Below are 26,011 nucleotides of genomic sequence, written 5' to 3'. Positions count from 1 at the left end.
TTTGTTTCAGCTTACAAAATAGACAGGTCTGCGTCACTGCTAAGTGTAGTTACAGCCTACAGCCTTTTCCTTTGGCACTACATTTTCTCAACCGTAGAACATCCATATTCTTACGTAAAAGCCCAACTGCACTGTGCACACTATAAAATATACAATGTGGAGATAAGTAGATACCTTCATGGACCAGAGTATACAGAAGAACTTTTGCAGAGGGAGACTGAATGGGCCAAAAGAGAGAAATGTGTAGAAATATGGAAATTGTGGGATTGAGGAAATGTAGTGCCAAAGGAAAGGGCTGTCTGACCTCATGCAACTCCACTCCAAAAAAAAATAACTATTCCTTTAATGTTTTTGGTGAGTCAACGATCTTTCCACTAAGAGCCATCATCAGGACACATTACAGGACAGGATATTTGATACATCAAAACCTAATGGACAGTTTGCTTTAGACCAACTAAACACTTGGGATTTCTAGAGGTTAACCCTATCGCAGCACCCCTCTTTCTTCCCTTATGAAGGGTTTTTGTGGGGGAATTTTTCCTTATACTGTACACTGTGAGAGTCCAAGGACAGAGGGATGTCGTATACTGTAAAGCCCTCTGAGGCCAACTGGGATTTGTGACATTGGGCTCTAGAAATTAAACTGAATTGAAATTGAACTGAAAAAAGTCAACTTTGCACAGAACATCACAAACTAAAAGAATTGCCATGACATTTTCAGAGCACGTTCATGCTCCGCAGGGGATGAAACACCTTTCGTCTTGATACCAAAAGCAATCCTGAACTCAGACTGAAACCAGAACAATCGTAAAAGTTAGTACTTGTTTTTATTCATCATAAATACAATATGCACCGCCAAGCTAGAATGGACATCACTGTCCTCAAATTCAAAGCTGAAGTATTATAATACATCACATATCAACATTTGCATATCCAATTCCTTAAACCGTTTCACTGATGCAGCTGTAAACATTTTTTCATCTTGAGCACTTGCACAATAGAAGTCACATATTTATAGACATTTACATATTTATCTACACTCAATATCTCTACAAAGCATAGAAAAAATAAATTCCATTACATTTATTGTTACATTATTTATTATTACATTATGTATATTAGTCGATGACAGAGCAAGGGTTCAAGGTTGACCATGTGTGGCATTTTGGCTGCATCTCAGAAGACTTGACATGACATCTCGAGACGATCCGAACACTGCAGACGTCTTAAAAGCGCAAAGCCTCGGTCCCCTCTTTACATGCTGTGGGACTGAGAGCACGGACTGCAGCATGATGTAGCAAAAAGCTGACGCAATGTAACAACTGCTTTAAGTGGCAAATCCATTCATCCAATCTTTCATCCTTTTTTAAGTCGAGTAAGTATTTGTGGGTTCCATCTCAATGAATTCTTCCCTCCTTCTGGAAATGCGTTATCGATCAGACATGAAGGGACAAAGTCAGATTCTGGTAAAATGATCTCTGCCAGTCAGCTTCTGTCTGATTGGATAAGTGATTGCTACAAAGAGCGGAGGAGGAAAATGTTTACAGAGTAGGTGTTCCACTTCCTGAACGTTCACTAGGATTTAGGATACACCTTTCCTCCATCCCTCCGGAGAACACGTGTATATTCAGAGCCTTCCTTGGGACAAACAGCCAAGCTAAACCCAATTTAAGCATGCTGGACATGTAGCAAAATCAGACAATGGAAGAAGAGAGCATTCAGAGAGCGGTGACCCAGAACAATGCTACGTGAGGCACATTTCAGAGTCAAGTTTGAGAGCGTAGTCTTGCCATGTGACTTGGCCTATGTACACTAAGGACAGCACCCAGCTGGAGGAGGGTTGTAAAGTAGTAGAAGTCACTTGAGAGGATGCATGGGAGACATGGCTGTTCTCTTACAGTGCATTACTGACTCAGGACCACTCAGATTTAGAGCATTTCATAACTAAATAACCAAAAAAAAAAAAGACAAATACCAGAATATTATAAGGTGAATAAATCAAAAGCTTGTACTATAATATTATTTGTGTGTCTGAGGCTCAATTCAGCAGCAATGGAAGTCATAGCTGAACTTTCCCAAAAGTGAAATTCTTAAAAATATCTAATGTTTACTAACAAAATATTTGTTAAAAAAAAAAAAATGGCAGGAGAAGTCGGCAAAAGCAGCTGTAGCAAAGCCTACTGTCTTAGGCAAAGAGTAACATCAAACAACACAGCAACACAAGACGCAGTTGGCTAGAGAGAGATTGATTTTGCACCAAAATAAGGCTATACAGCAGTGGAGGTTAGCTTGGGGGGTTGAGAGAGGAGATTCCAGCCTCCGTCAGTTTACTTTTAATAATAGATGTGTCAAATTATTTATTTATTCACCTCTCCTCCCCTCTTCTCTCCTTTCCTCTGTCTGCCTGCTCTGTTTTCTACATCTGAAAAACAGGGCGACTTGGCGGGAAGGGAGAAGAGGCCAGGTACAGCTTCATTTAGATAGTGGAAGGAAAACCACAGAGGTGATATTGTGTTTTCATATCCAGCCAGAACTGGTGCTACACACAGCGGACTCCCGCAGGTGACATGTGGCCGCTGTATTTCTGACCTGCTGTGATATTGTCTCCTCCTCACTTGTCATCTCAGGGAGCAGGTGTTTGCTGTGACAGCAGTCTTATAATAAAAGGGTGGGGCTTCAGCAGGGAGGCTGGAGGAACCTGTGAAGCTGGAAATTACATTTGCTGGGAATCAGGAGCAATTTTTGTGTTAAAAGAAGGCAAGAGGAACGGCATGACTCAGAATTCTAGTGTGTCACTGTGAGGATCTTATTGGGATTCACAATTATAAATTTCCAATTTGTAGCTCAGCTCAAGATGGGCAAGAAGACTGGGAAGTCAGAAGTGGCATTTTTGCCTCAAAGGGATGCAATGTGTTAGACAAAAGCTGTTTCTGTAACCTGACACTCTGTGGCACATTCTGCTCATGTGTATTGTTCTTTGTTTTTGCCCTGCTTCCTGTTTATTCCAAAAATAACACCAATTCCCACTTCTGTTCAAAAGAATAAATTTCCCCAAGTTATGATGCCACTGTCTCATCTTTCTCATATTGATTTCAGGCGGGCTAGTGCCTTGCAGGGAGTGTGGAAGCTGGTGGGGCGGGGCAGCTCAGATCAGTTTAGGGTTCAGGAGTCAGGGGATGTTGGGATTCCCTTAAGAGGCTCCAACTATTTTGCTGTTAGCTTCAGGGAAAATGTGAACTATAAATTATATTTTCTGTGATCTGAAATGATCAGGCCTGTAGCTCTTCTTTCCACCAGTTTTTGATTTTTTTTTCTTCACTCATTGATTTCCCCTTGAGGTGGTTGTTGGCTCTTAGCTGCCTTTTCCATGAGCATTTTTATTATCATTTAAATTTCTCTTGATCACTAAAAAAAGCCTGCAGTGGTGAAACTGCGAGGAGCTGAAGCGAGAAACATGGGAGAGTTTACCTGCCCGGCTGGTATGACCAGTGGGACTGGAGAGCTTTAGGCTCTGGAGGTGGAGGATGGAGATGTTAGAGGGGCAGAGAGGCAAAGAAAACTGTACAGGGAGCTTAGAGCCTGGTGGTGCTTTTGTCTCAGAATGTAGGAAGAGTAATCAAAAAGAAACAAGTGATTTCGTCTCTACAGTCTTAAAATTTTGCCCCCCAAATGACAACTGGGCTCATATTGGTTTGTGAACAAACACAAGGGACTTATTTGCTATGTTTGTGTAAAATACAGGAGACACATTTCAGTAGTAGCAAACTCATGTATCATCAAATCACATAAAATAACACCAGCCAACTCAAAAATATTCAGCTACTGAGGCCACCAGTTACTCCAGAACCATTTAAAGACACAATTTAAGCCCTCCTTGAGGTCTCAGCGAATATTGTTCACTTTGAGGATGTTTCAGTCACTGTGAAGTAAATGAGTTCATCCTTGGCTAGGAAAGGTTACAGCAGATTGTGCTGTTGACTATGATGAGGAGCAGGAAGCTCCTAAAACTGCATCATCTAAAAAGTTTGCAAAATAGAGGCATCTGGCATTTCTTCAAGTCTCCAGTGACTCAGATTTTACTTTCTGGCACATATTTTTATCCCCACAAACCACAAAGCACATTGTTGCTTACTACGCTCTAATAATGAAAAGGCAGCAAAAGAAAAGCATGGCGCATACTGCTTAACAGAAAAGTCACTTTCCATGGACTTAAAATGAGCGGCCCGAAGTTACTAAATTGTAACTGGGGTCTTAAAAACCTTCCCGTTTCCTGAAATGAGGAGGCCTCTCAAATGAGTGGCCAAATGTCTTCAAGACACACAGCAGAAGTCCAGTGGCCTTTAACTGGCTACTGTTAGATGCTCCTGATTACTGAACCTGTTCACAGACAGAGTCGTGGATCATCCTGCTGTCAGTGCTGTCTGCTACAGCTGCCAGTGCTGTCCCTCCATGTCTGCTGCAGCTGCTGGACGTGCTGAAAGGCTCTCTGGGTGATGTTAAGAGCTGGGTGGACCTTCCTCAGATTGGGCTCTCCGATCAGAGACAATCCACACAACCCTAAGTAGGCATGGAGAGGATCTGGCGGACAGGATTTGGAGAGAGAGAGAGAGAAAGGGGGAGAGGGGAAAAAATGGAGAGCGTGGCGAGGGATGAGAGAGTGAAAGAAAAGAAAAGGGAGAAACTAGGTCAGAGATGGTAACATGTATCACTGCAGAGGCACCTGCATGTGACAGGTCTGTATACTTGCTCAGAGCCAAGAAGTCGATAGTGTTTGTCACCATGCTTTCCATTACTGAATCAATAAAACAACCTTACCAAATTTCCCATTAAAAAACACCATTATTGTTTGTGTTGTACTGCTCCTTTAAGGGGATATAAATAATGCATACACGTTGACCCCATGGCCTTTTCTCTCTCCTGGGACCAAAGTAAAAGCTGCACAGACCAGTTAATGGACCAGTAATTGAATTATAATTAAATGACAGATGATTGGACACAGACATCCAAATCAATCAAAGCAACATTAGCTGCATCAATCAGGATTCATATGGATTCAAAGTCAAGGTTGTAAAGGAGGAGGAGGAGAATGTCTCAATTAGTCCGAGGTCTGATTAAAGAGAATGTTTTTCTATTTAGATTTATAGACCCTACTGTGATATTGTAATCAAATTTATTTTTGATTACAGCTAGGTTCCAAATAAGTAATTTGAAAAATAAAGATTTGCTGAACATTAACAAGGTAAATCCACGATGTTATTCCCCTAAAGGGTGGTAAACAATATTATTGAATTATTGCCCAGCAGCACCTCAGTGAAATGGGATTTGTGTTATAATTTTGATGAGAACACTAAGTCCTAACCCATGTGCAACCTCACTGTCGTATTGACAGAGTCAACCATTCTAGCTGAAGAGGGTGTGTGATACACAGTAATGGGCTGGTGCCCCTTTGTGGCCGCCAGATCTGCTGGAATTGAGATCACAGGTAAGTTGGATTTTTTTCAAATTCTGCATTGAAACAGGGCCACCATACTTACCATACACCATACATCCATATTATGGATGATAATAATGTAACATGCCATTTTCTAAACCTGTAATACCTTTTTTTTAGCCACTGGAGCAGCAGTAAATAAGCTGTAAACACAACACTGACATATCATCACCTCTTTAGTTGATAAGGTGATCTTATCTACACATGCTGCAGTTACATAGCAACATAATTATTCATTTGGAAACGTGTTTTTGGCTACCTAGGGAATGAAAGTCCAATATTCACTCTCTTTTTGCTCTGTTTTTGGTCGCCACCAACTCCCGGGAAGAACATCTGGCACTTTGGCGGCTAAATGCTCCACTATACTATCCCTTTACACACAGGGCCGTGATAAATAATCAATACAAATATGCAAAATGCTCGCCTGCTAATATTTCGCGTCAAAACTAGTCATACCAGCAGTCATTCAAATTTGCGACTGTTGCAACACTTGTTAAATAAAAGATTTTGAGGTGACCAGGCTTACAGCAAAGCCAATTGACCTTAAGCTTTGCCTGGCAGTCAGCTATTTTATTGAGTTTCTCTTTTGCAAATCGTTCTGAGTGAATATAAGTTCCCTCTGATAAACAGCTACACAGTGTATATGTCAAGGACTTTTATCATAAAAGGTAAAAACAGAGAAAGTGGATCTGGTATTAGAAAGTATTCAGGACAAAAAACACTGTTCAAAAACATACTGACATGCAAAATTATTGGTGTTGAGCAGGTACTATAAAAAGTGGGGTTTTAGGATTTAAGAGGGGTTGCCCAGCTGCCTCCTGCTACATTTCGATCATGATAACTATCTGCTGTTGAGGTTACAAAGGCAGAGAGACTCAGATACAACAAGGACCAGGCTTTCCTCCGTGTAGTTTTGGCGGTACTGTCAATTCTGTCAAGCAATGAGCCCTGCTGTGCTGTTCAGTGGGCAGAGACTACTTCAACAAAAACTGTCTGCCAAAACAGAGACGTTGTGCATGCGGCATCACATACCCTAAATCATACTGCCCAATCAGAGAATGGATTGTCAACATAGAAACCTTTCAAACTAATCAATACGTGACTCCTTACAAGGGCGGTGGCAACAGCAAATTCTTGATCTGTGGTCCATCACTTGGGCAGTGGATCTGTTCATCGGGTTCATGACAACAGACATTTTAACTGAGACTCAATTCAATCAGTTTGGGCTAAAATTTAAACCAACCTGTCGCTAACTATTACTACCTGTTCCTAAAAGTGCTGACGATGACCTTAATTCCTTCTCAAAGAGCGTCTGAGGACAGAACCAGTTGTGTTCAAAGGACATTTGACTTTGTTAGGTTCAGAACTGTTTGACAAATACAGAGCACCTTCTTTTGTTCCATTATTGTGTACTTCCTATCTTCCCACACCAGATCCTGTCCATCAGTGGCTGTGCATGATGATTGCACTGTTTAAGTACGTCCAAGTCCAATGCTATCTGTGCCCATGCTGCAAAATACTCCCTTTTATTCTCTAAAACTCTCTTTTGTTCAGTAATATTTACGAGGCTTTGTCAATACAGCGTCTGTTTTGCCTCATTGTTTCTTCCAGCCTATCTTCCCTGCCTTGTTCCTGTAACGTGAGGAGCTCGATCTCCTGTGTCCCCAGGCTACATATGAACAATCGCCTCATCAATTACACATTACAAGGGCGAGCAAGAACACAAGAACACATACGCACACAAGTATGTGCAGCATTGAAGTTTAGGATTACAAGAGCTTTTCCATTGATCTCAAGTAAAACTGCCAACCACAACTCCACCCTGACCTCTCTGCACCTGTGGGGGCAGAGTGGAAACTGCTCAGCCGAAACGGAGAAAAAAGAAATTGAACTGCTTAGTTTCATCATCTTTTTGTACTTGATGCAAGATCTTTTGAGCTAGCAACAATATGAACAGCAACCTCTATATAGTCTATTTGTGTTCTGTTTGTTTATCCCACATGAACGTTAAACTGCTATTTCCTTAACAGCAGTATAAAGCTTCGTCTGATTTGTGTCACTCTTACTTTGACAGACATCCCTCTACAGACACAAAAACAGCAACACTGACACAAGACCCATATAAGCAGCCATGGCAGTATTCTGTGACTGGCTTTCCTCTAGTGTCTGTTTTATGTGCACTCTATCCGATGACTGTGAGATGTTACTGAAATAGCAACCTCTGCAAGTTAAATCATTTACCTGGATGGCTGTCTGGCCACTTGGCGAATCCCCCCACCAACCGATCCTGCGTGGACAGGATGAAGCTCCTGTTCTTGTCAAAGTTTGTATACTGGAACACGTCTAACAGCTGGGACAGGAGAGAGGGTGGGTGGGGGAAGAGTGTGAGAGAAAACGAGAGGAATGAGACAAGTTTTACCAGGAGATTTGGGAGCAAACATAAAAAGTAAATAATATAAATCAGAGAGATGTTAATGATTTCCACCTGGTTGTTTCTACAGTTTAAAATACATTTTCAATTCCAAAGATGCAGAGTATGTTGTTCTTATATATAATGGTCATGTCATACGTTTGGAGGGCATGCTATCTTTGGTCGTGTGCGCATTTGTGTATCTGTCCATCCGCAACTAATCTCACATACTACTGGACCAATCAGCCTAACATTTTGCATGCAAATTTGACTATACGCTCAAGGACCTCTCATGGTTGCAGTGATTCACAAAACCTGTTTTATACTGCTATTGACTGCCGATTCCTCACTCGTCTTGACCGGCTGGTAGGGGCTGCAAGTATTCTGCAAATTGGCTCAACTAAAAACAAGTTTAACCATCTGTTGTAGGCCACATTTTGGCTTTCATTGTGGTTCAAAAACTGACATCCATAAAAAAGCATTTTGAACCAAAGCATCTGCAGATTAATTCCATACCCGATATGTTATGAACCACTGAAGTTAGGCACGATATGAGATGAATACATGTACATTTTTTCTTATTTCCACCATCAACTTGACTGTAGGAGAGACAGGAGGGACAACTCTATGGCTGAATCCAAACGTCCACCCTCTGGACTTGGAAACTGAGCCCTCACTGACTTCAGTTGTACTTAGTGTGACAAATTTACCATCATTACGCAAAGTCTGCGAGGGCAGAGACTACAGGCAGCTGATAGACAGCGCACAAGACTGTTTTCCTTGTTGCCAGGGAAATGTTCAACCATCACTGCTGTCCTGTTCATATATATGTCATATAAGTTAATGAATTGTGCTAATCACCCTTCCCCGCAGATAACAAGATATAGATCCCATAATAAGCCTTTTTTGTGACTGAACAAAAATGTAATCATACATCTCTAGATAATAGGCTATACACATTCAACAACAGTAATTACTTTCATGAGTAGACCTTGTTTTTCAGACAATTTTTCAGCCTATTACACTGCACAGCCTGATAGGCCGCAATAATAAAATGCATTTTCATTCCTCAAATTTCTGTATCATGATGTGGTTAAATATTTTTTCTGGCCTACACAATTCAAGGAACATTTTAATAGGCCTAACTATCAGTTACTATTTTACACATTCCTACGTTTTTTTTTGGTAATTGAAATAAACACAAAGTCAAATCCATATTGCAATAAATTGTGGGTTATTAAATCAGTGAAGTCTGCTCAAGTCTGCACCCAAAGTGGACTCTCTGGAAGTCTATAGAAAGTCCGCTCTAGGTCCCTTGTGGACTGGTTGAACTGTGGATTTGGACAGCCCTCAGCACTCCCAGACTTCCCCAGAGCGTGCCCACAAAATCCGCGAGTCTGCAAGTGCGGTGAAATGTGGACATTTGGATTCAGCCTAACAGACACAGCAGCTCTCCATAGTATCTACCAGTTGTGTTTCATCTGTTACACGGCGTTCTACCACACTGGGAGCTTGTCAGAAGGGGATTGATTTGCCAAGCCGATTTTGCAGACTTGCATACTTTGTTGATTTGGTCATTTTTTCCTTGATATTTGTGCTTGTACCATAAGTAAGTACCCAGGCTATGTGGTTAAATGGTTTCTGTTTTTGTCTATTTTAAGTTGTTTATAGTTGTTATTTCATGCTTCGTTGTGCTTTAGCCTACAGACGAGGTTAATACCGTTAGAAGTACAGATATAGAGGACATGGATAAAAAAACTGTGGCTGTTTTAGTTATTAAAATACATTCATCCTCATGCTTATATTGTATCTATAGTTCACATTACAGTGCCTGTAAGCAGAACTCAATCTGCTCTGTGCCGTGGCGCCATTACAAATAAACAAGGCTTATTTTTATTAGCTTGTGGGGCGCTTATGAAAAGCACTGTGCAGCATCTACGACAAGATTTTTCAGAGTGGCTGCCATCAGCATCTGCACTCTACTGACTGCACTTTTCTACTAGTTGCATTTAATTTCAGGTGGCCTACTGACATCTCCATGGATAAAGATACTAGTGGAGGAAACATTAAGCCTTAATGTTTTCCATACTGCAACTTCTGCCTTATACAAATATTTGGTTTGCATGTGTGCAATTGTCCCTCTGGCACAGATTTGACCCAGAAATTCACAGTTTTCCTGCATCGTGTTTGTTTATGAGCGTGTGTGTGTGTGTGTGTGTGTGTGTGTGTGTGTGTGTGTGGCTGTATCCCTGACTTACTCATAGCTAGTTGCAATTTAGCTCACACTTTTCTGGACCATGTGTGTGCATGTATGTACCTCTGGCGTAGTTATGACCCAAATGCTGAAAGGTTTGCTCACAAGTTCTTTTTGGATTGTGTGTGTGTGTGTGTGTGTGTGTGTGTGTGTGTGTGTGTGTGGGCGTGAGGGATTAACCCAGTTGTTTCAACAGTGCTATTTAAAAAATGCCCCATCTTATTTTCAGCATGCCTGTGCACTTTGCAACTTCTCTATGAGGAGAAAATGGTGGCAAAAGTGCAGAAAAATCAGGGTAATACTGATACGGATACTGAAATGCACTTAACATGTTAACACATGCAGGAGTGAATATGTGAATATGTGCCTGTTACACCAGTCTGTACCTCCAACGTAGCTCCCACCCAAAAGGAGTAGCATGTGTCTACAGGTTTGTTGGGGCGCCCGTGGAAGCCGCTCTGCTGCCTCATGATACACCAGCGTCGGATCCTGTCCAGCTCCCGCTGACTCAGCGCCTCCTCCAGTCGTCCCATCAGACACAGAGAGGCTATGGCACAGTACGTCCAGCCACCTGGACACACAGACGGGCAGGTGCATGAGACACATTTAGTGAGTGGAAACAATTCATAACACCAGTGAATCCAAATAAATGAGACTACTGATTTCTGACAATTTATTAAAATTGAGAAGTGGTTCCAGTGGTTCACCCTGACATGTTCTGATGACAGACAACAAGATGATTACAGGGCACTGCAGGGGAAACAGAGGGCGTGTCTGCGTGTGAGCTCTTTTACTGCCAAATATTTGATAGCATGCAGCTTACTTTCCACCTTTCCTTGGAAATGATCACAATGTGGAGCTCTGGTAAAAGGGACAGTTCACCCAAAAATCTAAAAAACATATTTTTCCTCTTGCCTGCAGTGCTATTTATTAATCTAGATAGTTGCCGAATGTTGGAGATAATGGAATTAGACAGCACTCAGCTTGTGGTGCTCAAAGCGCGAAACAAACAACAAAATACATACACTACCAAACTACACCCACCAACTATATTACAGCACAAACGTGAAGCACGCAGCTATTAGCAGCTCACCTAACACCACTGAGCTAGCTAACGTTACAGCTCAGCCAAGGAAGACTCTCGTCCATGAGTAGATCCTTGGGTTATTTGCACGATGATACGGTTGGCAGGTGTAGTTTGGTAGAAAGAAAATTGTTTCTATATGAAACTACATACAACAACTATGGCAGAGATCTCTGACACTTGGCAACTCACAACAAACAATCAAGATGAATAAATAGCACTACAGGTAATAGGAAATATAAATTGTTCCTTTAAGTTTCGTCCGAGTATAATGAAATGTGTGGTCGTAAGAAAAATGGGTGCAATGGTTGCACTTTTATACTTTTCGGCACAATAACTGGAAACTTCTGAGTGGAATAAAGATGCATCACACAGGAGCTATGTCTCAATTCAGGGGCTGCGGCCCTTAAAGGACGTGGTCTTCACGGTAGACATCGGCCACATCCTTTGAAGACTGCATCGTCCAAACTGAACAGTATCCGAAATGGGACGGTCTGGTCTGCGGAGGATTTCCTGGTTGCATCACCAGTTGTTTGGCATTCCTGTTACCTAGCAACCAGCTGTGCTTGACGAAAGATGGAGTAAGCTAGTAAGTTAGTTGGCCCTAAATCATGGACCCAGAGATTAATGTTATCTACAGTATGTGTGTTTTTATTTAATACTTGAGGAGATGATTCACCGTGGGAGACACCACTGTTACATATTTCAGACTGATGGACCGTTTTCAGGTCGACTTATTAAATTAAGATTGTTTAAGCTGTGTGCTTTTAGCTAATAGTAATGTTAACAACAGTTAACCATTAGCTAGTTAACAAATGTTCGTTAACTTGATGTATAACTGTCACCAGCGCGCAATGCATCTTGGGACAGGCTGGGCCACAAAGGATTCATCTGTTGCATCCTCCAAATTTTGGGAGAGAAGGTTGCATTTCTAGGCCGAATTAGAAGGAGCCTTCGAAATAGGAAAGCCTTGGTCGCAATGCGTGATGAAATGCAACTGGTCTTCAAATACAGCCTTCAAAGGCTGCAGCCCCTGAATGGAGACCCAGCTAGGGACTGAAGGCAAAGTTTCTTTACAGCTCAAGTCATACAAACATGAGTGCATTCACAGATTGATGACAGGCTGTTATCAGTGCAGCCACAAGCAGCAGCTATCCATCACTTTCTACAACCCTACTGTCAACTGCTTTCATTCATGCCTTTAACTCATCCCTAAACATCACCACCATCTTTAACTGCTTATCTGTGTTTGTGTGTGTGTTCATGTGTGATGCAGTGAAACAAAGAAAAGGTGAGGTGAAGTGTGTGGGTCAGGGCTGTAAATCTGCCGACGTGTTACACTCGCCTCTAATCAAACATGTCTGGCTCACTATCTGCTGCAGGCACAGGAAGATCAGGGGGCATGAACATAAATCTGAATCAAACACAACTGTGGGGAATTCAAGACAATTTACTCTAACAGTAGGCTTGGGACTGTCATGTGCTTTATAACAAAATGGAAGTAATAAAAAAGGGACTTTTTCCAAGTGAATTTAATTGAAAAATGAGAGTTCAGAAAACAAGAATACATAGCCTAAAGAAGAAGAAAATACTGGAATTATAAAGGATGCAGTGAGATAAAAGCCGACCACACTGAATACATACACACATAGAGAGAGAGTTAATGTATCACCCTGGCACACAGTTTCTGAAATACCATGTTTCAGGTTGAACACAGAGGCTCAAACACAATTATCTAAAAAAGCAGTGTAAGAGTGTGTGTAAATTTAAAGCACACAGTGTGGGAGGTCTTGATGCTGAACAAACACACACTTTAAGGGTGGATGGGTAATGAGCATCTTCTGTGTATCTCTACTGATGTGTAATCAACTCTCAGACAGACAGTTGGCTGGTTTGCAGTAGAGAGCCGAGTCTCAATGAAGGCTGTAATCATATGAGTTTAATTTATTGCAACAGGGAAATTACCAAGATGCACTAGGATCTGCCCCTGTTTTATTTCCATAGATTTTATTCACGCAGTCTGTCACAATGTTTACAGAGAATACTATCTTTAGGCCTCGATCAGACGGAGCCCATTTTGCAGGTTGCAAAACGCAAGGCGTACCACACTGCCTATTTTTGGTTGAAGCCTGTTCCGATCAGACAGTTTTTGCAGTTTGCTGTGTCTTTTTTTAAATTGTTGCAAGGAAACCACTGAATGACCTGTCCTTAGCCTGACCGCTATTTTGCAGTGAAGTAAACTCAAAGATGTTGGTGAAGACTCTCAATCATCCAGGTCATGGTAATCTTAAGCGCTATATCGTAGGCAACTGGACTTGCTTGACTGGACATCCTTTTTCAGTTCTGACAGACTAGTTTAAAGCCTGCGACTCCACACCAGTCTGTTAGAACTGAAGAAGCCTCTAAGATGAGAGGTGAAACATCTTTAAAAAAACCTCAAGCAAGTCCAAATGCCTACGATATAGCACTTAAAGGCACTGTATGTAAGAATGTGGCCAAAACAGTTACTGCACTCAAATTCAAAATACTGCCGCGAGTCGTGTCCGCCCCCCCTCCCCTACAGATTGGAGGTTGCTGGACAGCGGCACGACGGAGACTGATTTGTTTGACCATGGGCAGCTGCCGTGGCAGGGCTGTGTCGCCACGTCCTTGATCTTCGGTTTTCCAGCGGACCGTTCGAGCAAGTCCGGCTTCTCTGCTGCTAACGCTGCTGCCGGGATACAGCTGAGGAGACTGCTAATGCTATGTACCGGGACACTGCTAATGCTGCTTGCCGTGCTGCTGTAGCACAGTCGTAACTGTAACTGATGCTGAGACTCTACTGACTGCGTGACTGGTAGACGGCGGTAGGTGGCGCAACAGGCCAAAATACAAATTCAAAACATAAACATGATTTGCGGACCGTCAAAATTTTTTTTAAATGCGAATATTCTGGCTGTACTATTGTTGTCGGTGAGATCAGTATGTTATATGAACATTATTCCTTAGTCTCTGTGACATATTAGGATGATTTTACAACTATTTGCTTTAGATTTCTTACATATAGCTCCTTTAAGATTAACTGAGATCTGTTCCCTAAAACCTACATAAAAAAGGGACACTTGCTCTGATCGAGGGTGAAAGGCTATTCCCAAACAGTCCGTTGGACACAAGGAAACGGTGATCTGTGGGTACATGTGACGCTCAGAAAAATAAGAAATTAGAGGGAGTTCCACCTGCTGGTCCAGGGGCTTCGCTTGGATGAGTCGGGGACAGTGTGACAATCTGCCGTCAAGCGTCTGGCCTAATTACGGTTGGTAAAATGTTATAAAATTGTTGAGGCAACAATTTGTTCAGACAGGTCTTGACACTTGCTGTTTTTTCAACTAAAAGCATGCAGGGCACTCCCACAAAAATGCAACATAAGGTGCTCCACTACGCAAAAGCAGCGAGCAAAACACTTCACACTCATAGAAAACCATTACAAAAAGCCTGCCCGGGCTGCTAAAACACGCTCTTGGGGCCTTATCATGTCAAAAAGGTGACCATAGACATGCTCCAAGCAGTGCTTTGAAATGTGTGTGTGTGTGTGTGTGTGTGTGTGTGTGTGTGTGTGGGATGAAGGCTTTTGTGGGAGAATAATAAGGTTTAATTTGAGTGGGGGAGGGATTAATGAGGACAATGTATCTACAGAGATGGATTTTAATGGCTAATCCTTTAAACCAGTTACTCCCATCAGCCACTTTCATGCCCTCTGCTACGACACCGCCAACGCACACACAAACGTTCTGATCTGATATGAACCTTGATGATGTTCATGAATCAGACGTTTATATCTGGGCTGCCAAAAGCGTCAAGGTTTACTCTTCCGCTCCACACCACCACCTCTAATGACACTCACATTTGTTATATATCTGTAACTCAGTATGAACCATTACGAGATGATCGTACTCACCATGTGACTCTCGCCCGGCTCCCTGGCCAAACCCATTGTCATAGGACTGTGAGGAGGACAAAGAAAAGCCATTCAATTACAAGCAATATTTCATTTGTCATGAAAGGCTAATGTGGGCGTGGAAAGAGATTACTGCCAGAAGAGACTTAACTGCATACATTTATTCCATGTTTTCATGGAATTCATGAATAGGTGTGAGAAATACTTAAGTTGAATTACTCTACTGATGTTATGGGTGGATTCAAAACATCTTTTAAAAATATAAAAATTAATTTGTGAGGTGTAATTTAAAACTGAATTTAAAGATGTCAACACAAACAAACACTGACATGCCATCCCAGTGGGGCTGCAACTACAGATTATTTTCTTGACTTGGTCTACAAAATGTCAGAAAATTGTGAAAAATGTTGATCAGTGTCTCCCAAAGCCCAAGATGACGTCTTCAAATGTCTTGATGTGTCCACAACTCAAAGCTATTCACTTGACTGTCATAGAAAAGTAAAGAAACCAGAAAATATACAAATTTAAGAAAATGGAAAAGAGAATATTTACATTACTCAAAATTAATTACTCAAATTCATTAATGATTAATTTAATAGCTGACAACTAATCGATTACTTGCTAAAGCTTTAAGTCCCAGCTGTTTTAACTGGCTGTGCAGGCTACAGAGCTGCTCAAATGTGATGTGTCTTTTTCAAAATGAGAGGCTTACCATTTGTTCTTACTGGTCAAGTCACAACTGGAGGCATCCTAAACTGGCGTGCTAATCTTTTGTGTATTTAGTTGTCTTCCAATCAAGTATCAGTAGTCATAAGTTACATAAATCTCATTAAGGATACAAGAACGCACTGAGAAAGACAGTCTAGCAGCCCTTTGGTTGCTCCCTTTTGGACTAAAATTCATGGCATTCTTGAAATGGTTTTCTCGACCAAAATACCCTTTAATTTTGAACTGATGTACCTGATTAGTCTGGAGAAACTCGAATGGGAAAAAAGGATCAGTATCTGCTGAGAATACTATTGGTGGCATGTAAGAAATCCTTAACCAAGAAATGGCTGAAAAAAGATATGCCTAGTGTTGATGAATGGATTGACTTGGTTCATAATATCTATGTAATGGAGAGATTGACTTTCAGCCTGAGAACCCAGAAGGACATTTTTACTGAGAGCTGGACAAAATGGCTGGTTTATGTCTCAAACATTAGACCTGACTTTGTCTGATAGGTACTAGAAACCCTGTGATGTGACTTTTAGCCCCCCCACTGTATTTTTATGTTTTTATTTATGTTATGTTTATCTTTTTCCTTTTCTGCTTACAGTCTTCATGTTCAGGTGGTTTTGAATTTTGTTTACATTTTATACTGCTTCTATAAACCAGTAAAAAGAGAATTACAAAAAAAAAGAAGAGAGAAACAGTCTAGCAGATCTCCGAGACCTGAGGAGCAGGCTGGAAAAACACTACTTTAAATGAATACTTTATGTGTAAAACGATTTAAATAACCCAGGTCTTAGTTTCATTTTTTTTTTATTATTTCATAATATCCAATTACTCAACTAAAACCAAGTTGTATTAGCTAGCAAGTTGTCCAGCTACAGTACAATGATGTTGTTCAGGCCTTTGGGTCTTTGGTGATGGTGTCAGCTTGGTTTTACTCGTATTTCTGTCTAAACCAACTTTTTTTTTTATTCAACAGAGCAGCTAAATATGAGCAGGCTCCATGACTGTGTTTTGGGACTACACATAGGGACCAAGTTATTTCAGTCCACAGAACGAAAAGGCATAAGGTTTAACACTTGCTTTAAAAATTTTCTCCTGAAACTGTGACAAGTTTTGAAGCAACTGAATGAAGCAGTGGCTCAACAACAGATGGCTGTCACTTGGGAAAAACTAACGAGTTTGAGTCCTTGTCCGTCTGTGTGTCTGGTCTGATCAGACCATAACAATAAGGTTGGTAAATGGATACCCGGCGCCATTCAAATGGAAGTGAAACTTAAGTGTGGCTGGTTAACTTGTCTACTGTTCAAGGGCTCTCTGACACAAACCCAGCTATCATCTGCTGGTTTCTGTGTACTTGCAATCACTGACAACTTACTCACATTGCCAGAGACATTTTGGAATTCACCCACCAGCATGTGGCCAGTGGATAAATATACCTTTTAGACATAAATCACAGTTATCTGCTAACTAATTAACGGAGCGCCCCCCTGCCTCTCTCCCATCTGTGTGTGTGTGTGTGTGTGTGTGTGTGTGTGTGTATGTGTGAGAGAGAGAGAGGGAAATAGAGTCATACACACCCTGCGCACAATAAAGACTCTATGTAATGAAACACTCTTGTGTTGAATGTCTGCAACTTAAAATAAGCTGAAGTTCAGTGGTGAATGGGATCATGTCTCAACTCTGGGGAGTTCAGTTGTACATGAGATTGAGAAGACGGGCATGAAGACAATACCTCCCACAGACGGCTTTGATGTGTCTGACCCACGTCTGACGGAAAAACTAACACTGAGGCCAAAGTATGGGTTGAGTAAAACATCAGTCAGCATCCGACAAAAATATCACTCCAGTGCCACATCACAAAATTGGAACATGTTTATCTCCTGGTGAGGCGGAAAAACCTCTGCTGCAGCTTTAAGACCATGATGCACTGCTCAACCACCCCTTCAGCATTTATTATAAATGAAGCATTTCTAGGCAGAGTGCCACCTACTGAAGGTGGGTGGCTTGTTCTCCTCATTATTGTGCAGAGACACTGCTTTGAATGGTGGAGAGAGGTTGTAACAAAAACTTCATATTCCTTCATATAATAATAACTACAAAAGAAAATATAAACTCATTCTGACTCTGAATTTGAGGCTGTAACACAAAGTTTGGACAGGAGCACATACAGCATGTTTACCACTGTGTTAGATCACCTTTTCTTTTAACAACACTGAGGACCAACGACTTTAGTTGCACAACAGGCTGATAACAGTCTGTTATCATATTTTGCGCTTCATAACCTGCCACACATGCTCAGTGGGAGACAGGTCTGGACAGCAGGCAGGCCAGTCTAGTACCCACACTCTTTTACCATGAAGCCACTCTGTGGCAACACATGCAGAATGAGGCTGTATAAATTAGTAGGGACGTCCCTGAAGAAGACGTTGTCTGGATGGTAGCCTTTGTTGCTCTAAAACCTGTATGTACCTTTATGTATCTTTCACAGATATACAAGTTACCCATGATGCCATGGGGCACTCACATACCCCCATACCATCACAGATACTGGCTTTGAACTTGGTAAAAGTCTTTTCCTCTTTTTCCCAGAGGCTAAAATAAAACATTACTGCATACTTTTCTTTTTAAGGTCTTTGCATACTGAATCAGTTTTTTCAGATGCATTTTTTAAACACATCCAAAAAAAATTGTCATGCACAAAAACCTTGCACACTGGTTCCGATAAATTTTATTGTTCTATTCATTGTGAAAATGTCCCAATACGTGACCAAATGAAAAGACACATTTCCTCCTTTGCCTCTGTCCACTGAAGTTACCTATCTGGCTGTCACCACTCCCTTCCTGTCTTTCATTTGGCACCGCAGGTGCATGAAGGGGCGGAGCTGTCCTCCACATTTTGTGTGCGGTCCACATCCTCCTCCTCTTCATCATCATCCACCTGAATATCAATATCTGACCCGTTGAGTGTGAGCTATCCGAGTTGGTCAAACGACTCTCTAAAGGCTTCTGAGAGATGCGACAAACGCAGAAAATTGAACCGGTTCCAAAAATTTTAATGAAAGACTAAAGTTTTGGGCTCAGTGTGCAAACATGATTGACACAACATGAGGTCTTATTTATTTTTAGACGTGTGACAATTTCGGACGAAACAATGGACTTGGTGTGCAAAGGCCTGTAGTGTCAGTCCATTTCAGTCAATCATGGTTTTCATTTTGCATGGTACAGTCTTAACTTGCATTTGTAGATGCAACGACAAACTGTGTTTAACGACAATGGTTTTCCAAAGCGTTCCTGAGCCCATGCAGTAATATCCTTTATACACTCAGTGCCGCAAGAGATCCCTAAATTCCTTGCAACTGTGCGTTGCGAAATCTTGTTCTTATACTGTGAGATTATTTGGCCACACAGTTTTTCACAAAGTGCTGAACTTCGTACCATCCTGAACAACTGAGCCTTTGGAGGATGCCCCTTCATACCCCATAATGATATTGTAATGTGTTACCAATTAGCCTGTTAACCTGTGAAATGGTCAAAACAGGTGATTTTGAGCATTCTACTACTTTCCCAGTCTTTTGTTGCCAAAATGTGTTGCAGGCATCTAATTCAAAATGAGTGTGTATTTACAAAAAAATAATAAAGTTAATCAGTTTGAACATTAGATATCTTTTCCTTGTACTGTATTCAACTGAATATAGGTCAAAAAGGATTTACAAGTAATTGCATTCTGTGTTTATATATTTTTGACACATTGTCCCAACTTTATAGGAATCAGGGTTGTACATCTTTAGATCTACTCACCAAACTTCCTCTAATGTACTCGATGGCCTTTTGGATGTCCATGCCTGACCAGTCATCCAGTATGTAACAGATACTGGCTGCACAGTAGATAAACCGTATATCATTTTCACTTCCTTCTGGCACTGCATAGAAACTGGAAGCAAGTTGATACACAGACACAAGAAGAGAGTTAAACAGTTTAAAATTAGCTGAATGCATTTAAATCATATCATACAATAAAAAAGCCTGTCAGCTTAAGTTGCTAAAAGGTTAACTCAGATAAATTTATGTCTACAGACAGTGTTATCTGCCAGACATGCTATACACACTGTGGGTGTGTGAGTGTTTGTGTGTGTGGACAAATTAACTGCTGTTGTCGGACTAAACGTGAGTTCATGTCAGTCTGCATTAACACTACTACTCTTCATATGACCTCAGGTATATTTGAATGCCAGAGTAAATCAGAGCGTAAGTGCAAAATTGTGTGTGAGTGCATGTGTGTGCACTGACCTGCCGTCCTCCAGCTGGAGCGCTCTGAGACCGGCCAGACAGGCCTGTTTGTTAACCCGGCTCAGATCGTCTCCCAGTATTAGAAGTGAGCACAGCCCAGTGTAGGTCATGGCTACATGGCCACTGTCATATGGATGCAGCACACCTGGACCCTGAAGACAATATCAAAATGAAATACTATGGTACATGAAGAAAAAAACAGAGAGATTACTGTAGTTCTTAAAACAAACATCTGGAGAAAAAGACGCAGTTTATAGACACCAGAGAGATGAGGTATTTTGCAATCTACAGACAGCTAAAATAGACTGTTTTGAGGAAATGACTCGGGTTAGCAATGCTGTTACATTCACAACAATGTCTCCATGGGAATAGATAAGTAGAGCCAAATGTAAAAAACATATCTAATGCAATGACTGGTAATACTACAGCTGCAGAGATGATCCTAATAAAACTGAAAATGGCCCAGACAACCTGATGTGAATGCACAGATTGCTGCAATGATTGAAATGGCTTAAAATTTTTTTAGAAGGATTAATGCAAATAGGAAAATAGAGAAAATATGGGATCATTAGCAGTCTACCCAAAATATATTTTCAGGCTATTACAAATGAAGAGGATGCTTTAAATTTTACATACAAGACACAATGTTTGGTCAAACTTGGGATCAGGTCTAAAAACAGTACCTTAGTGCTGTAAGGAATTCCAATATGTGACGATCCTCGAAACCCACATCGACTAAGGTTAGCTTCTGGAGGAGAAAACAGGAGAGAAGGTAGAGATGTAAGACAACATTAAGTACTGGTAAACAGCAAGAGAAACTGGAACAAGACAGCCCTACTTTTACTCTCACAAACTAGGTCTCAATCTGTCTGTATTGACCTTCAGCAAGGTGCTGCAAGGATGCTCAGACAGCTAAAAACAGTGTGCTGCTGCCACCTACTGGCCATGATGGAAACATTAGATATAGCAGAGACCAATTAAGAAAATGCCGTCATTATGCTGCAAAGAGTGCACAATACGCTAGTCAGTTTCAACACATGAGAACCAAACTACTCTGAGAATAGTATTCTTAATTGTGTCACTATTTCTGATTGAAATGGCTTACAACACTGATCATGTGCTGTGCTCACTTGTTCTTGAATTTCTACTCTACAAACCTGTATTCAGTCAAGGCAGAGAAGGTCTACACTACTGTCTGCTAACTAAATTTTGATGTGAAGAAGGTACCTGCAGTATTAGGGACAGAAGTGACACACCAGGAAAGCTCAAAGCCTCCCAAGCTTTATTCTCACATCTAATGACAGAAGCCCAACCAGACACCCAAACATATGGCAGCAGCGAAAATGAGACCAATCAAGCTCGGCTATCCCGACATGATTTCTGTTGATGTCTTGAATAATGAACTAACTGGGCATCTAAACAGATGGCTCAGAGTGGCTTGTTAAGAGACAGAAAAAAAACAAGTCATTAAATATTTAGAGATCAACTCTCCCTGATAAACAGAGGGACAGCTGAAACAGGTGAGGTGAGGTGGGGAGGTCCTGTGGAGGCTATTATCTATCTGAAAATCCAAACAGTATGAATATATTTTCACAGGCTTTGAAGTTTGACACCTCTGAAGTATTCACCCTGATGAAACCATAGATCCGTCCCTTACACACACATTTCATAACATTAACAGAAGAATTGAACTCAGATATTTCAGGAAGTATTTCTGCCTCAGTTCTTTCCTCATGAAACTCCTTGAAATTGTTTCGTGATGTGGACACCCAACACACTCAAGCTCCCTGCCCTGGAAATTTAGAAATTTATGCAAGATCGTCTTCACCAAGTGTGCCCATAAGAGCAATAAAAAGAGCATTAGTCTTGCTCCTTTTCTAAGCTCATCTCTGTACCACACAAGTATCCATTCCTCAAAGGGTTTTCTCATAGACGGCTTCTTTCCTCCATCGTTCTTAAAAGCTGAAACAACATTTTTAACCTTTATTTAAAAATATACTACGCAGTATTGCCAATTACTCTTTGTAAGCATGCTCCTCAGCAAAACTGAAAGTAAAAGCCAATCATAGATTCACTATCATTTGCCGTTTTGCCTCGCTATGTTTGCATTTTTTTCAACACTGCGCCTCTTGGGTGCCTGCTGCTTAAATGTAATTAAAAAGGTAAATGTAACTGTCCTAAACACAGAAAATATGAAAATACAGGCAGAGGCCAGAGTCTCCGCAGAAAAATACACTGCCACACACTTTTAGTAGGTCATATGTGATGATTGTGAGGGATTACTTCTGTATGAGTCGATACATATACTCCATCTTTTACCAGTCAAGTAATTAATATAAAAAAAGCAAAGCCTCTTAAGGGAAGGGGTAGGGGTTAAAAAGAAATGTTAAGTGTGACAATCAGCATAATATTAATGAAATGCAGACTAGGACACAAGCATCCGGCAGGCAGCTAGCTAACAGTATCAGGCAATACAACAAACAGGACATGAGTAACACACACAAGTGATAAGGCAAGAGGCAAAGCAAAACAGTAACAGGAAGAGAACAAGAATATGTGTGGGGAAAACTGTGAGCAACAGACAGACAAAAGGTTAGGAAGTATTAGCTTGTCAGGAAACAGCTTCATGTATCAGCGAAAAATGTCCACGATAGAGTCCTTGAAAGCTGACTCAGAGATAAAATTGTCCAGTTTAAGTGTTTTTTGCTTTAGTCTTTGGCTGCAGCAGGCCAGAATGACACTGCAACAATACTGATTGTTCACTCCATGACATCCGAAAAATCGAAATTCATTTGTTTGTCCAATAACCATTTTTGAAGTCCTGTGTGTCGGATGTAATTATGGTTCATTCAACTTGCTCATGATGTATTTAGTTGCTTCGACAACAATGATGGCTATGCAGGGCGTGCAGGTACGGCCATGAAAGTGCTAAGAAAAGTTAGTGCTGGAACAAAATCCTCGGCCAGAAAAGTCAGTGTTCCTGAATAGGTTAAGTTGGAAGCTTGTGGTATCCAGCTTAATCTAAAGCCACTTTGACTACACTATCATATCCTGGTTCTGTAATCTTCCCAAGCTATCAAAGTAAAAACTCAGGTCTCACAAAATAAATTGATCTGAGTGGTCTTATATTTCAGTTCATAAGAACAAAGGGACCAACCAGTTCATGCAGATAAACTGGTTCCCTGTGATGTCTAGAGTGATACAATTAAAATTTTGTCAGACTCACAAAATAGTAGATGGTGTAACACAAAATTACTTATTTAACCTCTTCCACATGTCAGAGAGGCTCACAGGCACATAGCAAATCTGACACTGGTTTTAATGAGTAGCCAGATGGGTAATAGCGCTTTTTAGACACATGGGTCCCCATGACTAGAACAATTAACAGTAAATAAACCACAAAACCAGTGGCTGTGGCTCAGAAGTAGAGTGGGTTGTTCAGTAATCCTAAGATTGGCGGTTCAACACCCAGCTCCCCCAGTCCACATGTTAATGTATCCTTGGGCAAGATACTGAACCCCTAATTGCTCCCGACGGCTGTTCCATCGGTGTGTGAGTACATGTGAATAGTTACTGAGTAGCAAGTGGCACCTTGTATGGTAGCCTTAGCCACCAGTGTGTGACTATGTGCGTGAATGGGTGAACGTGACATGTAGTGTAAAAGAGCGCTTTACAAAATGAGGACAAAGATTTACAAAACCAGTCACACTTAAGGCAAAACTGAAACTCTGGCTTTAAGATGATGTCCCTGTACAAAAAGTTGTGTAGACAGGGTTGTATGTAACCGTTGAATCCACCATTTTTAGTGTAATAGGTAGTGTCTACTAAAACTACAAAAAGGACCACAATGAAAATTAGTCCTGTGCCACTTTTGTTATCTGTGATGTTCTTTTAAATTGTGCAGGTTTGTTGGTGTTACACAGTGGTGTTGCACAGTGGTGTAGTGGTAGCTGATAAAGTGGGTGTACTAGATAGATGGGTGGGTTACCGAGGAGGAAGTGAAGGATGCTCTCCAATGGCTTTATGGCTGATAGGTGGGAATTAGCGGTGCAGGGAAAAAAATCAATATAGCATAGTATTTCAATTATTATATAAATCATTAATATACTCGCTAAACCTATGGTAGCCTATTAGAATATGATAACCAGCTGCTTTTATAGTTTACTAGCTACATTTTGTTGCATTAAAAATGAGTGAAGTGAGATGAACAGACTACCTATTCTACTTTATTTGAGAGCACTGTTGATGTTGATAAAGTTTATACTTTTGGGGGCATTATTTACATTTGAAAATGGGTAATGGGGCATCGGTGGCTTAGTGGTAGAGCAAGCGCTCCATGTACAAGGCTGTTGCCGCAGCGGCCTGGGTTCGAGTCCAGCCTGTGGCCCTTTGCTGCATGTCATCCCTTCTCTCTCTCCCCCTTTCACACTTAACTGTCCTGTCCATTAAAGTCAAAAAAATGCCCCCAAAAAATATCTTAGAAAAGGGGTAATGATTCGCAATATATTTAATCGCACTACTCAGCATATTGCAACAGGCTTAAAATTGCAGTTATATTGTATCGTGACTTATGTATCGGGACAATATCCTATCGTGGGGCCTCTGGTGATTCTCACCCCTAGTGGGAATACTCTTATCAACCAGGAAAAGAGGAGAGTATACCCCATATACTCTCCACTACACCATTGGTGTTACAACTATGTCAAAGTGTCTTTTTGAAGCTTATTGTCACATAAACAGAACAAGCGTATGATTTGCTGCCTCATGTGAACCTTTGTTATGTCTTTAGTCAATGAATACTTTTATTGCAAACCCTTTCCAAAATAACTGTGTAATCTCAAGTTATTTCCAGTCAGGTGTTAAATGTGAAAGTCTGAAACTTACGGTCCTCTGTAGGCAGAACCTGTAGTGAGTAGATCCACTCAATCATAATGTTCCTATCAATCACATCCAGAGCGTCCAGCACATCCAGTCCAGACAGGGCAAAGAATATGATTGTTAACCTGGAAAGAGGCAGAAAGCAACCTTATTAATTATTAATCAAATAATATTGATGGAAAGAAGACTACACATACACAAGCTACAAGAGTAAATGCATGGTCAGAAGAATGCATCAAATAAGAGGCAGTGTAAACTGTGGCAGTGAATTCACATTACATTATAAGATGATTAAAATACATCACTCGAAGAAAAACTGACTGGCTAACACTTAGCTGATAGTTAAGTTTAGCTTCAGTTTGTACAGGCAGCTGAGCCAACTGAAGAGTTATCTGTGAAGTTTACAAAATGAGGAACCTGCCCAACAGTTCATTTAGCTTGAAATTCACGTTCATAAGAGCCTAATTCATATAATATAACCTACTAATGTTTCCTAATTAGTTTATCAGGGCGTCGCGGCCCGCTGTTGGTATATTTTCCTGTTTTATTACAGCCAAACTGCCATAACTTCACTACCACTGCTGTTAGCATGCCCGCTAAGCTAAGTAGCACTAGCGCTCATTCAAAGCGGTTGAAGCACAGCTAGCTTGAATGCTAGTCAAGTTCTCCAGTGAAACACATAGACTACACGAGCGTGTTTCACTCCAGTAAATGTACCTGGTTGTTTCCAGCGAGGCGTATCTCTCAGGTAACACCTGTAATGTTCTCTGGAAGAACCGTACATGTCTATCTCTTAAAAAGTCTATTTGCTCAAATTCTTCAAACTGGCTCTCCTCTTCCGCCATCTTTGCATCCGCACCTATGAGGAATCTTTTCCGGTACGGTTGTTGTTCAAAATAAAAGCGCTCGACACAGCGCAATGGGCAGAAATAAAAATTAAAAGGTTTGAGTGCGCA

The 26,011-nt window shown here is 41.0% G+C and overlaps 1 protein-coding gene across 1 annotated transcript; it reads right to left on the bottom strand.

Moving 5' to 3' along the window:
* pggt1b (protein geranylgeranyltransferase type I, beta subunit) lies at positions 1-25,920 on the bottom strand. The gene is made up of 9 exons (XM_049577917.1): positions 25,773-25,920; positions 25,062-25,180; positions 20,861-20,925; positions 20,178-20,329; positions 19,689-19,821; positions 15,174-15,219; positions 10,542-10,726; positions 7,733-7,841; positions 1-4,578 (listed from the first exon to the last, which is right to left on the bottom strand). Exons 1-9 carry the CDS (start codon positions 25,898-25,900, stop codon positions 4,412-4,414), a joined length of 1,104 nt encoding a protein of 367 aa, XP_049433874.1. The 5' UTR covers positions 25,901-25,920; the 3' UTR covers positions 1-4,411.
* Between the last annotated feature and the right edge of the window lie 91 nt (positions 25,921-26,011).

This window comes from Epinephelus fuscoguttatus, linkage group LG6 (assembly GCF_011397635.1).
Source record: "Epinephelus fuscoguttatus linkage group LG6, E.fuscoguttatus.final_Chr_v1".
In the NCBI taxonomy this organism is placed as follows: domain Eukaryota; kingdom Metazoa; phylum Chordata; class Actinopteri; order Perciformes; family Serranidae; genus Epinephelus; species Epinephelus fuscoguttatus.
Note: the sequence above shows the minus strand (reverse complement) of the source record. Positions and strands in the feature narration are given on the sequence as shown.